At 36.6% G+C, this 18977-nt stretch overlaps 1 protein-coding gene and 1 non-coding gene across 3 annotated transcripts in view; one reads left to right on the top strand and one right to left on the bottom strand.

Annotated features, from left to right (window-relative positions):
* The window catches only part of PRKDC (protein kinase, DNA-activated, catalytic subunit), a 247255-nt gene that overhangs the window by 81474 nt on the left and 146804 nt on the right, over positions 1–18977 (top strand). For both annotated transcript variants that reach the window (XM_044914628.1, XM_044914627.1), the window contains exons 35-40: positions 290–448; positions 1295–1498; positions 9092–9277; positions 9669–9773; positions 10847–11014; positions 12685–12812. In XM_044914628.1, coding sequence (XP_044770563.1) covers positions 290–448; positions 1295–1498; positions 9092–9277; positions 9669–9773; positions 10847–11014; positions 12685–12812 — 950 coding nt within the window. The remainder of the gene's footprint in view (positions 1–289; positions 449–1294; positions 1499–9091; positions 9278–9668; positions 9774–10846; positions 11015–12684; positions 12813–18977) is intronic.
* On the bottom strand, positions 1533–1684 carry LOC123324730. Its single transcript, XR_006539999.1, has one exon. It is a non-coding gene; the product is annotated as a small nucleolar RNA SNORA62/SNORA6 family (small nucleolar RNA).

Genomic DNA, 18977 nt, shown 5'->3' with positions numbered 1-18977 from the left:
TTAGAATATAAATATAAAAATTTATAAATATAAAATAAAATGAAGGACATTTATATTTCCAACAGCCTTTTGAAGAACTTTAGGGATGAACTGCTATCGTGCCTTTGTGGGTAGGCAATATAAATGAAAAAATATAGCATAGAAAGCAAAGTTGAGTGAAGATTTTCCTGACGATTAGAATGCAGTCGGTGTTAATGAACATGGATTTTTTTTAATTCATGAAAGGTGTGAAATTGTGTTTCTATAAAATATCTTATTGCTGGATGTTTCGGTGTTGACTTTATTTTAGTCTGCAGATCAGCATCATTCTGTTGGCACAGAACTTCTTTCCCTGGTTTATAAAAGCATTGCACCTGGAGATGAACGAGAGTATTTTCCTTCACTAGACCCCAGTTGTAAGCGATTAGCCAGTGGACTTCTGGAGTTGGCCTTTGCTTTTGGAGGACTGGTAGGAACAGCAGCTGCATGCTATGCTATCCTAATGATGTAAATATATAGTTCACTTACGGTGTGTTCCTAAAAACAAGAATTTAGCTGGAATTTAGTAAGTTCTTAGCTAAGCAAGTACTTTAATAGATTTATATGATCTGACTTCCTTTCTAAAAGGTTTTTTTTAATAAAAGAAATAGGACAATATTCTTCTTAAATTGGGGTTTGTCTATTGCACTTTGTTTCCAAAAAGACTTTATAAGGCAGAGAACATTTTGTGAATATAAAGCTGAACTGTGTTGACACAGTGGCTTCCTCTTCCCCTGTCCTTTGTGATTTTCAGATGGCTGATTTAGGAGCACCCCTGGAGGATAATTCCAGAGGCACCACAGAAAGATATCTTCATGGATTTTCAAACTGTTCAGGGCTGGTCTCACACAGTCTCTGCTGTAGCTGAGATCTGCTAGCCAGTCCTTTGTGTTCATTCCTTCTACCTGTCTTCCCTTTCCTGTAGCAGAAAGCTCTTCTTTGCCCATTTGTTCACTTAATATAAACAAATCATGTGTTGAAATGGTCTAAAAATGCCCTTACTAGCCTCTCCCCTCAAGAGCAACAACAACAAGATTTTCTGGAAATTTGGGAGAAACATGAGTCAAGGAAGATTTCTTTCCCAAAATGAAACCTAGAAAATGCAAGCTTGTTGAAATGTATACAATTCAAACTTGAACCCAGGCCTTCAAATACCAGGTTCTCTTTAGACCTTACTGTGTGATTTTCCACTTCCAAAGGTAGCAGCTTCCCAGGAGTCTTTCTCTAATGGGTAAAATACATACTCCTGTCATTGTACCTTTCCTTGCTTTTTCAGTGTGAGCACCTTGTGAATCTTCTCCTGGACACAGCAGTGTTGTCTAAGCCAGCCCCAGGAGTGCCCCAGAGAAACATGGTCAGCTTCTCTCACGGAGAGTATTTTTATAGCTTGTTCTCAGAGACAATCAACACTGAATTATTGAAAAATCTAGATCTTGCTGTATTGGAGCTCATGAAATCATCTGTGGATAATCCCAAAATGGTAATGAATTTTTTTTTATTTTTACTTTTTTTTTACTTGTAGCAAGAATTACCATCAGACTCCACTCATTGGGCCAGAGACCCTTGTGGTGTTAGCCAGAGATTTGCCCCCCACGTCATACACTACCTACACTTGTGAGTTCATTGTGAAATTTTTACTTAAGTGAAATATGTTTTCTTATATAATGCCTATAAAAAGATTGCCATATTCTTGAAAAATGTCTAAACAAAACAGTTTCTCTTCCCGGAAGGTTTAAAGCTCTTGCCAATGTTTGAAAACAAAATCAAAGGAAAGAAAACCCAGCTTTAATGAACATTTAATAATGTTAAGTGGACATTGAAACAGTGATTATTTTTTTTAATCTCTCACTCCCTCAGAATCTCTAGGCCGAATATTACAAGGCACAGCTATGTAGTATAAACTTTTGTGAAGAAGTGGTTTTGGATCTCATAAGCCTGTCATGAGGCCTGAGCCTGCCTTTGTTTTTGCACCAGCTGCCAGCTGGTTTTGTGCACTCCGGTGCTTTCTGTAGTCATGGTCCTTTCACAGGTTGGTACAGAGAGTCATTATTTCCTGTGTGCTCCTGCTGTAGCCCACTTTGCCCCCTCACGTTGAACCTTGGATCTCAGTATTTAATACATAGTTGACTTTGGTTTGCTAAACTTGTAAAATTTTGAAATTTAACCCAGTCCGTAGATGGTCAGGAGCTGGGAACTATTGGGAATGACCATTTTAAGGGAGAATGCATAATTTCCTACTGAGTTAAGCTTTTATTCCAAACAGTGCTTGTTGTCTGTCGTAGGGGAGTATTTTGTGGCAGGTTGTACTAGGTATTTGTATTTAAAGTTAGAAATGAACTTTTAGTAGATCCGTGACACCCAGGAAATAGAACATTATGATCTCTGAAGCTGTTCAGACTTCTGGTGAAGGTAATGGATAAAAACCATACATATTTACCTCTACTTTCTCTTCGGTTCCCTCTAAAGTGACAGAAATGGGTCTTTTTTGTTTTGTTTTTGTTTTTAAAGCACAATGTTAAAAGACACATTAAAGGAGGAAAGACAAGAGTGACAGTATTTTGGAAGCTAGAAAGCAAAAAGACAAGTTATAACAGACTTCAGAGTCCAAGAAAACTGCAATGTAACATAGTGGTGGGGGATGGGCAGCTGATTTGTGCTGCAGAACCCAGACTTTCTGGGGCTGGTGATGGAGTCCCAGGCCTCCAGAGTACCGGGAGCAGGATGTGAAGGAGAGGCTGAAAAGAGGAGGACTGTGTGAATGTTAGCTGTCCCCTGCCAGGTCACCTGGCCTTGCCTTGTCCTCAAGGAACTGATCCTTCTGCACTTGAGGACACTGGGGGCAGCCACATCTCTGGAAGGGATAAGTATCTCTGCACTGGGGCACTCTAGGCAGAGTTGAGTGTAGGATACCTTTTCTTTAAATTTTTTTCTTTTTAATTGAAAGACCTATAAAGATAAGAGTCATGTTCTGTATATAAACACCAGTATTTCTTGGAGCAATGACGTAGAGTTTGAAATACGTCACACTATATAAAAAACATTTTATTATTCCATAAGTGAGAACTGTTGTTTTGTACTTTGATCTCTCAAGTTTAATGTCACTTCTCCCAGTCTTCTGACCTTAGTCTCCCACTAGTATTTTTGAACAACCAAAATATTTCTGGTGTGTGCTGTATTTTTGTAATTTGCCCATTTTTCTTTTGGGGTGAAACTTCTTATTTAAGAGATTTTTGTATATTAAGGATAGTAGACCTCTGTCATGTATGCAGAAAGTACTTTTTCCTATTGGCCATTTGTCTTTCAATCTCACTTAGAGTGTTTATTCTATACAGAAATATTTATTATAGTTAAATTTATTAATCTTCTTTTCTATCATTCCTATCTTCCGTGTCATACTTAGAAAGGCCTTCTTCACCCCAGTATTATCTGTCTAAAATCTGCCCATCTTTTCTTCTGTTACTTTCATAGGTTCTTTTTTTAACAAATATAAATAATACAAAGAGCACACTTGCATATTCTTGAAAGTGAAATTTAGAATCGTTTTTTTGGGTTATCACCCTTTCCACAACATGGTAGGGATTTTAAGTGATAATACACCGAATATTGAGTAAATTTAAACCAAATTGACCTTTTTAAAACATAAGCCTACTTCTTCTAAGGTACATATTTCCATTTATTCAAACCTTTACTCATATTCTCAAATTTTTTTTGTCATACTATTATGTAGAATGCTATCATTTTATTCATCTAGTTACTGCACATTTCTTAAGAACATTTCTAGATATTGGATGCTATTCAGTTGTAAATGTAAATGGAACATTTTCCCTTTATATTTTTTTGGGGGAAAGATTTATTTATTTGAAAGAGAGAGAGAGAGAGAAAATGAGTGGGGGAGGGCCAAAGGGGGTGGGGGAGAGAGAGAGAGAGAGAGATAGAAGCAGACTCCCTGGCTAAGCATGGAGCCTGACACAGGGCTCAGTCTCATGAACCTGAGATCATGACCTGAGCTGAAATCAAGAGTCAGACTCTTAACTGACCGAGCTACCCAGGCTCCCCACCTTTTTATTTTCTTTTCAAGGATGTGGTAATCAGAAAACTACTGATTTTGTTTATTTTATAACCATTCACATGAATGAATATTCTTTTTCTTTTTTCCAAATTTATGGAGATATAATTGATATATAACATTTTGTAAGTTTTAGGTGTACAACATGCTGATTTGATTTAATCAAATTTGATAATCATACAGAATGATTACTGTGATAAGTTTAATGTTCATCACCTTATATTGATAAAATTTTTTCCATGCAATGAGAACTTTTAAGCACATCAGCATTTTTCGGATATGTGATACAGATTGTTAACTTCAGTCACCATGCTGTACATTACATCTCCAGAACTTAATTATCTTATAACTGGAAGTTGTACCTTTGACCACTTTCATTCATTTTGCCCAACTTCACATCCCCTGCCTCTAGCAAGCACCAGTCTGTTCCCTATGAGTTTGATTTTTTAGATTCCATGTATAAATGATACACAGTATTTAACTTTCTCTGTAGGATCCATTTCACTTAGCATAATGTTGTCAGGGTCAAATCTACGTTGTGACAATTGGCAGAATTTTCTTCTTTATAATGGCTGAAAAAATTTCATTGTATATGTATATACCACATCTTCTTTATTCATCTGCTGATGGACACTTAGTTTGTTTCCATGTCTTTGGCTATTGTACATAATGTTGCAATGAACATGGGGATGCAGATATATTTTTTAGATAGTGATCTCCTTTTCTTCAGATAAATATCCAGAAGTGGAATTGCCAGACCATATGGTACTTCTATTTTTAATTTTTGGAAGGACTGCCACACTGTATTCCATAGTGGCTGCACCAGTTTACACTCCCACTAGCAGTGCACAAGAGTGCCCTTTTCTTCACATCCTCACCAACACTTTTGTCTTTTTGATGCTAGTTGTTCTTACAGGTATGAGATGATACCTCACTATGGTTTTGATTTGCATATTCCTGATGATTAGTGATGTTGAGCATTTTCATGTATCTTTTCATGTACCTTTTGACTACCTGTCTTCTTTGGAAAATGTCTATTCAGTTCCTCTGCCCATTTTTAAATTAGATTGTTTGATTTTTTTTGCTGTTGAGTTGTATGAGTCCTTCATATATTTTGGATATTAACCCCTTATCAGATACAAGATTTACAGATATTTTCTGCCATTTTATAGCTTGCCTTTTCATTTTGTTGGTGATTTCTTTTGCTGTGCAGAAACTTTTTAGTTTGATGTAGTTCCACTTGTTTATTTTTACTATTGTAGCCTTTGCTTTTGGTGTGAAATCCAAAAAAACAATCATTGCTAAGACCAATGTCAAGGAGCTTATCCCTTAAGGAATTTTATGGCTTCAGGTCTTAAGTTCAAGTCTTTAATACATTTTGAGTTGATTTTTATGTATGGTGTAAAATAGATTTCAAGTTTCATTCTTTTGCATGTAGCTGTCCAGTTTTCCCAGTACCATTTATTGAAGAGACTGTCCTTTCTCCATTGTATATTCTTGGCTTCTTTGTCCTTCATTGTATATTCTTGGCTCCTTGCATGTGTTTATTTCTGGGCTCTCCGTTCTGTTCCATTGATCTATGTGTCTATTTTTATGCCAATACTGTATTGTTTTGATTACTTTGACATAGCATGAAATCAGGAAGCATAATGCCTCCAGCTTTGTTGTTCTTTCTCAGGATTGCTTTGATTATTCAGGGTCTTTTGTGGTTCCATACAAATTTTAGGATTGCTTGTTCTATTTCTATGAAAAATTCCATTGGAATTTTGATAGGGATTATATTGAATCTGTAGATTGCTTTGGATAATACCAACATTTTGGCAATATTAATTATTCTATTCCATGAGTACAGGGTATCTTTCCAGTTATTTGCATCTTCAGTTTTTTTCATCAGTGTCTTCTAGTTTTCATCATACAGGTTTTTAATCTCCTTGGTTTAATTTATTCCTAGGTGTTTTATTCTATTTGATGCAATTGTAAATGGGATTATTTTCTTAATTTCACTTTCTGATAGTTGGTTATTAGTATATAGAAATGCAACAGATTTTTGTATATTGATTTTGTGTCCTGCAACTTTACTGAATTTATTGATTAATTTTAACAGTTTTTTGGTGGAGTCTTCAGGGTTTCCTATATATAATATGCCATCTGCAAACAGAGACAGTGTTATTTCTTCCCTTCTGTTTTTGATGCTCTTTCTTTCTTTTTCTTGTCTGATTGCTATGGCTAGGACTTCCAATACTATGGTGAATAAAAGTGGTAAGAGTGGACATCCTTTTCTTGTTCCTGACTAGGGAAAAAGCTCTCAATTTTTCACTATCAAGTGTGATGTCAGCTGTGCATTTATCATATATATGGCTTTTACTATGTTGAAGTATGTTCCCTCTGTACCCGATTTGTTGAGTTTTATCATGAATGGTTGTTGAATTTTATCAAATGTTTTTTCTGTATCTATTAAGATGATCCTATGATTTTTGTCCTTTATTTTGTTAATGTGGTATATCACGCTAATTGATTTGCAGATGTTGAACCATCCTGGCATTCCTGAAATAAACCCCACTTGATCATGGTATATGATCCTTTTAATGTATTGTTGAATTTGGTATGCTGATGTTTTGTTGAGGAGTTTTGCATCTTTGTTCATCAGAGATATTTTCCTGTAATTTTCTTGTAGTTTCCTTGTCTGGTTTTGGTATCAGGATAATGCTGGCCTCATGGAATGAGTGTGGAAGTGTTGACTTGTCTTCTAGTTTTTTTAGAAGAATTTGAGGATTGGTCTTAGTTCTTCCTTAAATGTTTGGTAGGATTCACAGTGAAGCTATCTGGTCCTGAACTTTTGTTTGTTGAGAGGTTTTTGATTACTGATTCAACCTCCTTACTATTAATTGGTCTGTTCAGATTATCTCCTCAAGATTCAATCCTGGTAAGTTGTATATTTCTAGGAATTTATCAGTTTTTTTCTAGGTTGTCCAGTTTGTTGGTGAATAATTGTTCATAATGGTCTTTTATGATCCTTTGTATATCTTTGATGTAGAAATACCTTTTTGAAACAAGGAAGTTAAGTGAAAGCCTCCCTGAATTCTGAACTTTGAGGCTTTTAGCTCTCTTCCCCCAGTTTGGCTCCCAGAATATGGTTGGTTAGGTATAATACCTTCAGGCAGGATATCAGAATATTTTGACAAGCCTAAGAGAAAATGAAGATTAAGTGTCATCATTGCCCAGCCAACCTTCACTGATCCTTATTGCCAGTGACCTTGCCACTGCCCAGTACTTTTAGTCAGTGTCTCAATATGTGCCAACAGCCAGGGAGCACCAGGCATCGAGGAAATGGATTCTAAAAGGGATAGGCAGGTAAAAAGCTATTTGACACAGAGACTATTCAGTGAAATTGAAATGTAAAGAGAAAAGAACCACAGAAATGAAAGAAGATAGCTTATTGACGAAATAAGAATTGCTACTGAAAAGAACACTGAACAAAAAAGAACATTTGAGAATTAAGCACAGGCATCAGAAATTAAAAATGAAATGGGTTTGGAAGATAAAATTTAGAAACTCTCCCAGAGAATAAAGTAAAAAGACAAAACAGAAAGTAATAGAGAAAATATGATGAAACTTGGGATCCACTGATAAGGTCCAGCACCAGGACCTCCTCCTCAGGGGGAAGATGGGCCCTCAAGAGAATGTCCCAGAAATGAAGGCCTTGAGCTTCCAGATGGGAAAGGGCCATTGAGTATCCAGCACAGTGTATGAAAGCAGCCTCACATGGAGCAAATTTCTTGACAATTCAGAACCCCAGGGGCTTCACCATGAGAAAAGATTCTAAAAAGTTTCTGCAAGAGAACCTGATTACATTTTAAAGGATCAAGAAATCAGATGCCGTTTGTCTTTGCAACTTCAGAGTGGACACTAGAAGACTGTAAGCCAAATTCCTTTCACAATTCAGCAAAGAAGATTCCAACCTAGAGTTCTGAATCTGGCTAGACTATCAGTCATGTGTGAGAGTTGAATGCAGATGTTCCAGATGTTCCAGATCTCAAAGGAATCTTATCTCCTATGCACTCTCATCAGTCAGCCAAGAAAGTGGAAAATGTTGGATCTGGGAAGTTGGCTCAAACACAGAGAAGGGGACCATTCTCCTGGAGGGTGCTGAAGTGACACCCAGAGGGCAGTGATCACAGACATTCCAGAGTGGGAGCTATGTTGCCACTGAGATGGAGCTGATAGACTTCCTGATGTGTTTAGATGTCTTGAGGTGATTTCATTAATTGGGGAGAGTTTGATGGCAAATAATGATAGGCACATTGAAAACAGCAAAGAAAGCAGGCAAGTTAATACTTCAGGGAGATCAGAATGTTGTGTAAAAATGATTGCATTGTCATAATGATAAGAATATTGAATATTGGGCGCCTGTGGCTCAGTTGGTTAAGCGACTGCCTTCAGCTCAGGTCATGATCCCAGGGTCCTGGGATCGAGTCCCACATCGGGCTCCCTGCTCTGCGGGGAGCCTGCTTCTCCCTCTCCCACTCCCCGTGCTTGTGTTCCCTCTCTCGCTGTATCTCTCTCTGTCAAATAAATAAATAAAATCTTTAAAAAAAAAAAAAAAAGAATATTGAATATTAATCTAACCAAAATTAGGATGTCAGCTACTGGAAAGGTGTTGGGACAGGAAATGTGTGTGTGTGTGCAAGCATGTGTATATGCTTCTGTGCATGTGCCTGTATAACAGAGGAGAGTTAATTCTTCCTCTCATCGAGAATGCTCCCAACTAAGAAAATAAGCAATAGGATGAACATGATTTCATAAAGGAGACCACCTTATGCTTTTGTGGGAAAATTTACATGTTAAGTTTTTCTTCTCAAATTTGAGGAGTTATGAAATAAATAGCTATTACAGAAATAGCATCTTTATTTTCCAAGAATAGCTTTGAACTGAAAGTAGATTTTGTTATATATCCATCAGTCTTGATACTGAGGATTTTTCTTCAAGTACCACACACACTTATTTCAGGTAAGCACCGTTCTGAATGGTATGTTAGATCAGAGCTTCAGGGATCGAGCCAGCCAGAAACACCAAGGACTGAAACTTGCGAGTACAATTCTGCACAACTGGAAGAAGTGGGACTCCTGGTGGGCCAAAGATTCTGCTCCTGAAAGTAAAACAGCAGTGCTGACCTTACTGGCCAAAATTTTGCAGGTACCTTGAGAAACCTTAAAAAGGAAGTTGTTTTGGACTCTGTAAGTTTTATCTTTAAAAATGTGATGGAGATTTCTTAAGAAGCTCGTTGCTTTGATAAGTAAAAAAATATTTTCACTGGACATTTGCTGATTACCTTACATTTTATACTTTTTCCATTATTATCATTTATATTCATTATCCTTTCCTATACTTTACCTTTTAGTGTCTTTACATGCATTGTCTTAGCAGATAAATTTAAAATATTTCAGAACAAGAATTGTTAAAATATTGTTGAAGCCGAAGAACAAATTTCTAGATTATTTCTGAAATTAAAAAACTTAGAAACTGTGTTAAAGGAAATTAGAGGCATAATACAGAAATGTATCATGTTTTATTTCCTCTCCTTTAGATTGATTCATCTGTATCTTTTAATACAAATCACAGTGCGTTCCCTGAAGTCTTTACAACATATGCTAGTCTACTTGCTGATTCAAAGTTGGGTTTACATTTAAAGGTAAGTGATGAAAAAGATTTTTCTTTCAGATTACATTCTCCATTATTTTCCCATTTTATATGTTTACATATTTGTGATGTTTTCTGTTTTTTATTATGGAAAATTTCACACATACTCAAAAGCAGAGATTACGTGACCCTTGTGTACCTGTCACTCAGCCTCAATAGCCATCTGTCTATGGGCATGTCTGTTGCAACTATGCAGCCACTCCTACCCTTGAAAGATACCCCTGGCATCATGTTATTTGATCTGCACATACTTTTTTATGTCTCTCTAAAAGATAAATATAATCACAATGAGTTTCCCATACTTAGAAGAATTAATATTTGTCTTTTCATATGTGTGGTTCAAATTGGCTTTTTTGAGAATTGCTCTATTAGTGAATGACAGAATTTAAACTATTACTCAGTCATTTTTCTATTAATAACTATATCTTGGTAATTTTTAGAGTCAAGAACTTAATATTATAATTTTAAAGTCCTATAATAATTAGATTTTATGTTCTAATAAAATATGGCCTTAATGAAAGACATCTAAAATTTTTAGTAGACCGTAAGGATATTTCTTTGGAATTTTCTGTTCTGTGGTTAATCAAGTTTCTCATTCCTCAGTATGAGGGAGCCTGGGAACTTTCTTGCCATGCAAGGGAGATAAGAAATACCATCTAGTTTCTTTTACTCTTGTTATAAACTTCTGAATTAGCTCTACGAGAAATATTTATAAATTTTCCCATAGGTTGTTCAGTATGCTCTTTCCACACCAAACTTATCCAGTGTATCTGTATGAGAGTCTGTATTTGTAGAAGGAGAAATCACACAGCATCATCATACAGTGTCCTATTTAATTACACGTATAGCCCTGAGTTGGCCTGCTGGCCTCTAGAGTAGAAGCTGAGATACGGTATTGTGTTCAGGTTGGTTTTCAGTGTAATCTACAAGGTATTCTGAAGTCATTCATTGAATCCACACAATGCTTTATTTGCAAAGCCTTAAGAAAGCAGTAATTTTATTTATTCTATAGGATTCATAAGCCCTGACTGGGGCAATTTCATTATGTCTGCATTGCTCCCACAGGGTCAGGCTGTAATTCTTCTTCCATTCTTCACCAATCTTACTGGAGGCAGTCTTGAGGACCTTAAGCATGTCCTTGAAAAGCTTATCATTTCTAATTTCCCCATGAAGTCTGAAGAATTTCCCCCGGGAACTCTGCGGTACAATAATTATGTAGACTGCATGAAAAAGGTTAGTTTTTAGTAGTACCAAGTGAAGTTAAAACATTGTATTTCTGTTAAATTTCTTGATGAAAAGAAGTAAGTGAAATATTCAGAGCCAGAGAGGTATTGTAACTTTAAGAATTCAGTTCAATTCATTTTGAAAGCTGGGTAGCTGTGGAGGCAGATGCATATCTAAATCCTTTGGAATTCATTCCCTCCCGTTTTAAATTGAAATCTTTTATGCAGAAAAACATTGTGAAATATTCTATGCATAATGTATAAATTTTGAAAATTAATGCCAAAAAGAGCTAAGAAATAGAATAAAGTAGTGGTTATTTGAGAAACATTTAGTGATTATCACCTATATTATTTAATATATAGATGAGGGTCTCTAAAATACCAGTGGCTTAAACAAGGTGGTAGATTGTTTTTCCGTACAATACTAGATTGTTGTTATTTATAGCAACTATATACAGGTTTCCCCTGCTATCCAGAAGTGGAACATTTCTATGAAAACTTTTGTAAGCCAAAATGTCATAAAGCAAATAAGCAATTACCATTAATTTGTATGGAAATTTTTTGAGCATTCCCAGACCCAAAAAATATCCTCTCTTAGACCCTTTTGATACCAAAGGACACATCTTGCTAACAGGTGCACAGAATAAATTGAGATAAAGCACAGATGCTCAAAGACAACAGTTCAAAGCTATGGTGGCTTGATGCTGAGATGCTGAGTGTAGTTTCTGGGGAAAGAGCTTGGTGGTGCCACTCTCAATGCTCAGGATACATGCTGCCTCTAGCTTGCCAGTCACCTTTCTTGAATGGTGCATTCCTGTAATCAGCAGGTCATTAATGGGGTGACACCATTATGTAGGTGCCATCTAAGCATCCTGTTTCCCAAGCAGTCTGTTACCTAACGGTTATAGTATCCGCAAAGCTTCTACATAGATCTTTGGTACTTTCTCTTAATGTAAATGTGCTAATGTAAATATAAGTACAGTCACTGAACATTTGAAGGAAGCTTCCAACCTTAAAAGATGTAAACCAACAGGAAAAAGGAACTCAGAGGGAACTGAGTCAACAAAGGGAGATGGGAGGTGAGAACATCAAAGAAACTGTAAGAGTAGTTTCAGAGATGAGAGAAGGCATTGTGTCTGTGAAGTAGAACAAATAAGTGCTCTTGGAAATTAAATATATAAAAGCAAAATTTTAAAAAAATTCACAAAACAGAAGATAAAATTGAGGCTATTTCCTAGAAAGTAGAACAAACAGACATCAAGATGGAAAATGGGGGAGTAGAGAACATTAGATGAACAGCCTAGAACAGCTGCTGTGCAGTGAAGATGGTGTGGAAAAGACATGTCTCCAAAATAAAAAAACCCCCAGAGTACCTGGAATGGTGAAGACAAAAACCTCAGTAAAGTCACATCATCGTGGAATGTCAGAACCTGGAATCAGATCTTTCAGAAGATCCTGCCTGCTGTAAGAGAAAAAACATCTGCAAAACCTTAAAAGAATCAAAACTCAAATATTTAGCAAACGTCATTATATGCCAGGCATTCACTGTAGCTGCAGAAATGGCAAAAATGTTAGCATTTGTTACTTCTCTGTGAAACCCGGTTTTAATTTTCCATTTTGTTATTACTGGTAAGAACAAAACAAAAATAAAGATCCAAGAAAAATTTTTTTTTTCTCTAGTTTCTAGATGCATTGGAATTATCTCAAAGTCCTGTATTGTTGCAGTTGATGACGGAAATTCTTTGTCGGGAACAGCAACATGTTATGGAAGAATTATTTCAATCTACTTTCAAAAAGATTGCCAGAAAGTAAGTCATTCTATTCTAGTCTGGGACCGGAGACACCATGTACTTTTTATTTCTGTGGGGAATTATCTTCTCTGTTCCAAAAAAAGTTGAGTAGCAATTTCAGTCAACTCTTACAACTAAATTTTATTTTGTTTTTCTTGATGGAGAAAAAAAGACTTATTGTGAAAGTTTCAAACATATGCAAAGCTAAAGGGTAAGCCTGTAACTGAACATCCAGATCAAACACGCATTAAGCACTTTCCAGCCTTATCAACCCTCTTTTAGCCTCTTTTCTTTTGTGCTGTAGTTACTGAAATAAAGCAGATCCCTGATGCCATGTCATTTCACCTCTAATTCTTTTTTTGTTTTTTTTTTAATTTTAGTTAACATACAGTGCATTATTAGTTTCTGGGGTAGAATTCAGTGATTTATGACTTACAACACCCAGTGCTCATCACAAGTGCCCTCTTTAATAAACATTACCCATCTAGCCCATCCCCCACATTCCTCCATCAACCCTCAGTTTGCTCTCTATTGTTAAGAGTCTCTTATGGTGTGTTTCTCTCTCTCCTTTTTTTCTTTTCCCTCTTCCCATATGTTCATCGGTTTTCTTGGGGTGGGGGCGCAGGCAGACGGAGAGAGAATCTTAAGCAGGCTCCATTGTGGGCTCCATCTCATGACACTGAGATCATGACCAAAACTGACTCGAGAAGAAATAGAAAATCTGAGTATATCTTTAATAAATAAATAAATAGAATTACTCATTTAACATCTTACAAAGGAAAGCCCAGATCCAGATAGCTTCCCTGGTGAATTTTCATCAGATATTTAAAGTAAAAATAAGACCAGCCCTTCATAAACTTTTCAGAAAATAGAGGAGAAAGGAATACTTCCCAACTTATCCTGTGAAGTTACTATAGACAGATAACAAAGCCAGACAGAAACATTGCAAGAAACGTATAGACCAATATCCTTCATAAATATAGACACAAAATTTTTCAAAAATATATTAAAAAATTCCAACAACATATATATATTCTACAATATAATCAATTGGGATTTGTCCTAGGAATGCAAAACTAGTTCAGCATCTAAGAATCAGTTAATAGTATATACTATATTAAAAGACTAAAGGACAAAACCACATTATCATTTCAGTAGATACAGATAAATTTTCAACGAGATCCAACATCCATTCATGATAAAAAGGACAAAGGTCATCTATGGAAAACCAACAGCCAACAAAATTTTTAATAGTAAAAGACTGAATGTTACTCTCCTGTCTATGAACAAGGCAAGGGCATTTGCCCTTTTCAATTCAACATGCAGTTTTGGGGCACCTGGGTGGCTCAGTCAGTTGAACTTCCTGGAGTTCAGAACTGGGGGTTCTAGGCAGTGCAGTCAAGCAAAAGAAAGATATAAAAGGCAACCAAATTGGAAAAAAAGGAGCAAATACTTTTTTTTTTGAGAGAGAGAGAGAGAGCATGTGTGCATATGCGGGGGAGTGGGCTGGGATTGAGTGGGCCGGGTGGAATGGGGCGGGGTAGAGAGAGAGAGAGGGAGAGAAGCCCAAGTAGACTCCGAGCTGAGTGCAGAGCCTGACTTGGGGCTCAATCCCATGATCCTGAGACCATCACCTAGCCGAGATCAAGAATCGAAGTTCAACTGACACCCAGGTGCCCCAGAACTCTCTTTATTCACAGATGGCATGAGGTAGAAAATCCTAAAGATCTACAGAAAGCTATTAGAACTAATGAACAATTATAGAAAATTTGTAGGATATAGGATCAATGTTAAAAAATCAATTGTTTTTCTATATATGAGCAGAAAACATTTAGAACTATAAATAGGAATATATTTGCATTCATAATGTCACCAAAAAGAACAAAGTACTTAATAAATTTAACAAATGAAGTACAAGACTTGTACACTAAAACTTATAGCCCATGTTCATGAATTTGAAGATTCAATATTGTTAACATGGAAGTTGTGTAAATTTAATGCAGTTCCTATAACAATTGTAGCAATACATTTTTTGTGTGTGCAGTTTAAAATTTTCATTTTAATTATAACTTACTTAGAATATACTCTCTGAGGATACACAGTGAAAGTTTATGTTCTAAAATCCCTTGGTAAATTATTTTTCAATATGTGGTTATTAAACCAATTAGGTATGCTTATTTTAATTAATTTTCAGAAATAGAAATTGTTTATCTTTTGCCTTTTGATCTAATTTTCTTTTTGAAAATGTAAAATATTTACATGATTTGGAAGTCATAACTATATAATGAACTGTATTTAAGAGTCTTGCTTCTGGGGGCACCTGGGTGGCTCAGTCGTTAAGCGTCTGCCTTCGGCTCAGGTCATGATCCCAGAGTCCTGGGATCGAGCCCCACATCGGGCTCCTTGCTCAGCGGGAAGCCTGCTTCTCCCTCTCCCACTCCCCCTGCTTGTGTTCCCTCTCTCGCTGTCTCTCTCTCTGTCAAAAAATAAATAAAATCTTTAAAAAAAAAAAAAAAAGAGTCTTGCTTCTGTCCGTGTCCCCTCTCTTATTCCTCCTCATCTCCCTTTTATTCCACCTCATATCTTCTACAGATAACTCCATGTCAGTACATAGAGATCTTCCTCAATCCTTTTTTAATTTAAATAACTGTATAATTATTCACTGTACAGAAATAGCATAGTATTTTGAAGCAGATTCCTACTGGTAGACTTTTGGGTTCAATATTTTGCTATTAAAAATAATAACACGGTGAATAGCCCTATGTATATGTAATTTTTTTTTTGCCTATATATATATTTTTTAATTTTATTTTATTTTACTATGTTAGTAACCATACAGTACATCATTAGTTTTTGATGTAGTGTTCCATGATTCATTGTTTTTCTATAACACCCAGTACTACGTGCAATACATGCCCTCCTTAATACCCATCACCGGGCTCACCCATCCCCCCACGCCACGCCCCTCTAAAACCCTCAGTTTATTTCTCAGAGTTCATAGTCTTTCTTGGTTCGTCTCCCCCTCTGATTTCAGCCCCTTTCATTTTTCCCTTCCTTCTCCTAATGTCCTTCATGCTATTCCTTATGTTCCACAAATAAGTGAAACCATATGATAATTGACTTTCTCTGCTTGACTTATTTCACTTAGCATAATCTCCTCCAGTCCCATCCATGGTGATGTAAAAGTTGGGTATTCATCCTTTCTGATGGCTGAGTAATACTCCATTGTATATATGGACCACATCTTCTTTATCCATTCGTCTGTTGAAGGGCATCTCAGCTTTTTCCACAGTTTGGCTATTGTGGACATTGCTGCTATGAACATTGGACTGCATATGGCCCTTCTTTTCACTACATCTCTGTCTTTGGGGTAAATACCCAGTAGTGCAATTGCTGGGTCATAGGGTAGCTCTATTTTTAATTTTTTGAGGCACCTCCACACAGTTTTCCAAAGTGGCTGTACCAACTTGCATTCCCACCAATAGTGTCAAAGAGGTTACTGCCTATGTTCACCTCTAGGATTTTGATGGATTCCTGTCTCACATTGAAGTCTTTCATTCATTTTGAGTTTATCTTTGTGTATGGTGTTAGAGAATGGTCGAGTTTCATTCTTCTGTATATAGCTGCTCAATTTTCCCAGCACCATTTATTGAAGAGACTGTCTTTTTTCCATTGCTTATTTTTTCCTGCTTTGTCAAAGATTATTTGACCATAGAGGTGAGGGTCCATATCTGGGCTCTCTATTCTGTTCCACTGGTCTATATGACTGTTTTTGTGCCAGTACCATGCTCTCTTGGTGATCACGGCTTTGTAATATAGCTTGAGATCAGACAATGTGATGCCCCCAGCTTTGTTTTTCTTTTACAACATTTCCTTGGCGATGCGGGGTCTTTTCTGATTCCATACAAATTTTAGGATTGTTTGTTCTAGGACTTTGAAAAATGTCATTGGAATTTTGATTGGAATGGTGTTGAAGGTACAGATTACTTTAGGCAGCATAGACATGTTAATAATGTTTATTCTTCCGATCCATGAGCATGGAATGTTTTTCCATCTTTTTGTGTCTTTTTCAATTTCTTTCATGAGTGTTTTGTAGTTCCTAGAGTATAGATCCTTTACCTCTTTGGTTAGGTTTATTCTGAGGTATCTTATGGTTTTTGGTGCTATTGTAAATGGAATCATTTCTCTAATTTCTCTTTCTACAGTTGCATTGTTAGTGTATAAGAAAACAACTGATTTCTGTGCATTGATTTTATATCCTGCCACATTACTGAATTTGCTGGATGAGTTCTAGTAATTTGGGGGTGGAGTCTTTTGGATTTTCTACATAAAGTATTATGTCATCTGCAAAGAGAGAGAGTTTGACTTCTTTGCCAATTTGAATACCTTTTATTTCTTTTTGTTGTCTGATTGCTGTTGCTAGGACTTCTAGTACTATGTTGAACAATAGCGGTGAGAGCGTGCATCCTTGTCGTGCTGATTTTAAGGGAAAGGCTCTCAGCTTTTCCCCATTGAGGATGATATTCAACTGTTAAGTTTTTCATAGATGGATTTTATGGAGTTATGAAATGTTCCCTCTATCCCTATATTCTGAAGTGTTTTACTCAGGGAAGAATGCTGTATTTTGTCAGATGCTTTTTCTGCATCAATTGAGAGGACCACATGGTTCTTCTCCCTCCTCTTATTAATGTGTTCTATCACATGGATTGATTTGCGAATGTTGAACCACCCTTGCATCCCGGGCATAAATCACACTGGGTCGTGGTGGATGATCCTTTTAATGTATTGTTGAATCCTGTTAGCTAGGATTTTGTTGAGAATTTTGGAATCCATATTCATCAGGGATATCAGACTGAAATTCTCCTTTTTGATGGGCTCTTTGCCTGGTTTGGGGATTAAGGTAATGCTGGCCTCATAGAATGAGTCTGGAAGCTATCCTTCTGTTTCTATTTTTTGAAGCAGCATTAGGAGAGTAGGTATTATTTCTTTTTTGAATGTTTGGTAGAATTCCCCAGGGAATCCATCAGGTCTTGGACTCTTGTTTTTGGGAGGTTTTTGATCACTGCTTCAATCTCATTACTGCTTATTGGGCTATTCAGGTTGTCAATTTCTTCTTGTTTCAGTCTTGGTAGTTTATAGGTTTCCAGGAAGGCATCCATTTATTTTATTTTATTTTATTAGTCACCATGAATTACATGATTAGTTTTTGATGTAGTGTTCCATGATTCGTTGTTTGCGTATAACACCCAGTGCTCCATTCAATATGTGGCCTCCTTAATGCCCATCACTCGGCTAACCCACCCCCCAACCCCCCTCCCCTCTAAAACCATCAGTTTGTTTCTCAGAGTCCATAGTCTCTCATGGTTCGTCTCCCCCTCCGATATCCCCCCCTCATTTTTCCCTTCCTGCTATCTTCTTTTCGTTTTTAAACATATAATGTGTTATTTGTTTCAGAGGTGCATGTCTGTGATTCATCAGTCTTACACAATTCACAGGGCTCACCATAGCACATACCCTCCCCAGTGTATTATCACCCAGCCACCCCATCTTTCCTATCCCCCCACCACTCCAGCAACCCTCAGTTTGTTTCCTGAGATTAAGAATTCCTCATATCAGTGAGATCATATCATACTTGTTTTTCTCTGACTTATTTCGCTTAGCATAATACCCTCTAGTTCCATCCACGTCGTTGCAAATGGCAAGATTTCAATTTTTTTTGATAGCTGCGTAATATTCCATTGTATGTATATATATATATAGATATAGATATAGATATAGATATATAGATATATAGATATATAGATATGTATATACCACATCATCTTTATCCATTCATCTGTTCAGGACATCTTGGCTTTTCCCATAGTTTGGCTTTTGTGGACATTGCTGCTATAAACATTGGGGCGCACATACCCCTTTGCATCGATACATTTGTATCTTTGGGGTAAACACCCAGTAGTGCAATTGCTGGGTCGTAGGGTAGCTCTGTTTTCAACTTTCTGAGGAACCTCCATATGTTTTCCAGAGTGGCTGCACCAGCTTGCATTCCTACCAACAGTGTAGGAGGGTTCACCTTTCTCTGCATCCTCGCCAACATCTGTCATTTCCTGACTTGTTATTTTTAGCCATTCTGACTGGTGTGAGCTGGTATCTCATTGAAGTTTTTTTTTTTTTTTTTTTTTT

Source organism: Neomonachus schauinslandi, chromosome 4 (assembly GCF_002201575.2).
Source record: "Neomonachus schauinslandi chromosome 4, ASM220157v2, whole genome shotgun sequence".
NCBI lineage: Eukaryota > Metazoa > Chordata > Mammalia > Carnivora > Phocidae > Neomonachus > Neomonachus schauinslandi.
This window is presented reverse-complemented; position numbering and strand designations above follow the sequence as displayed.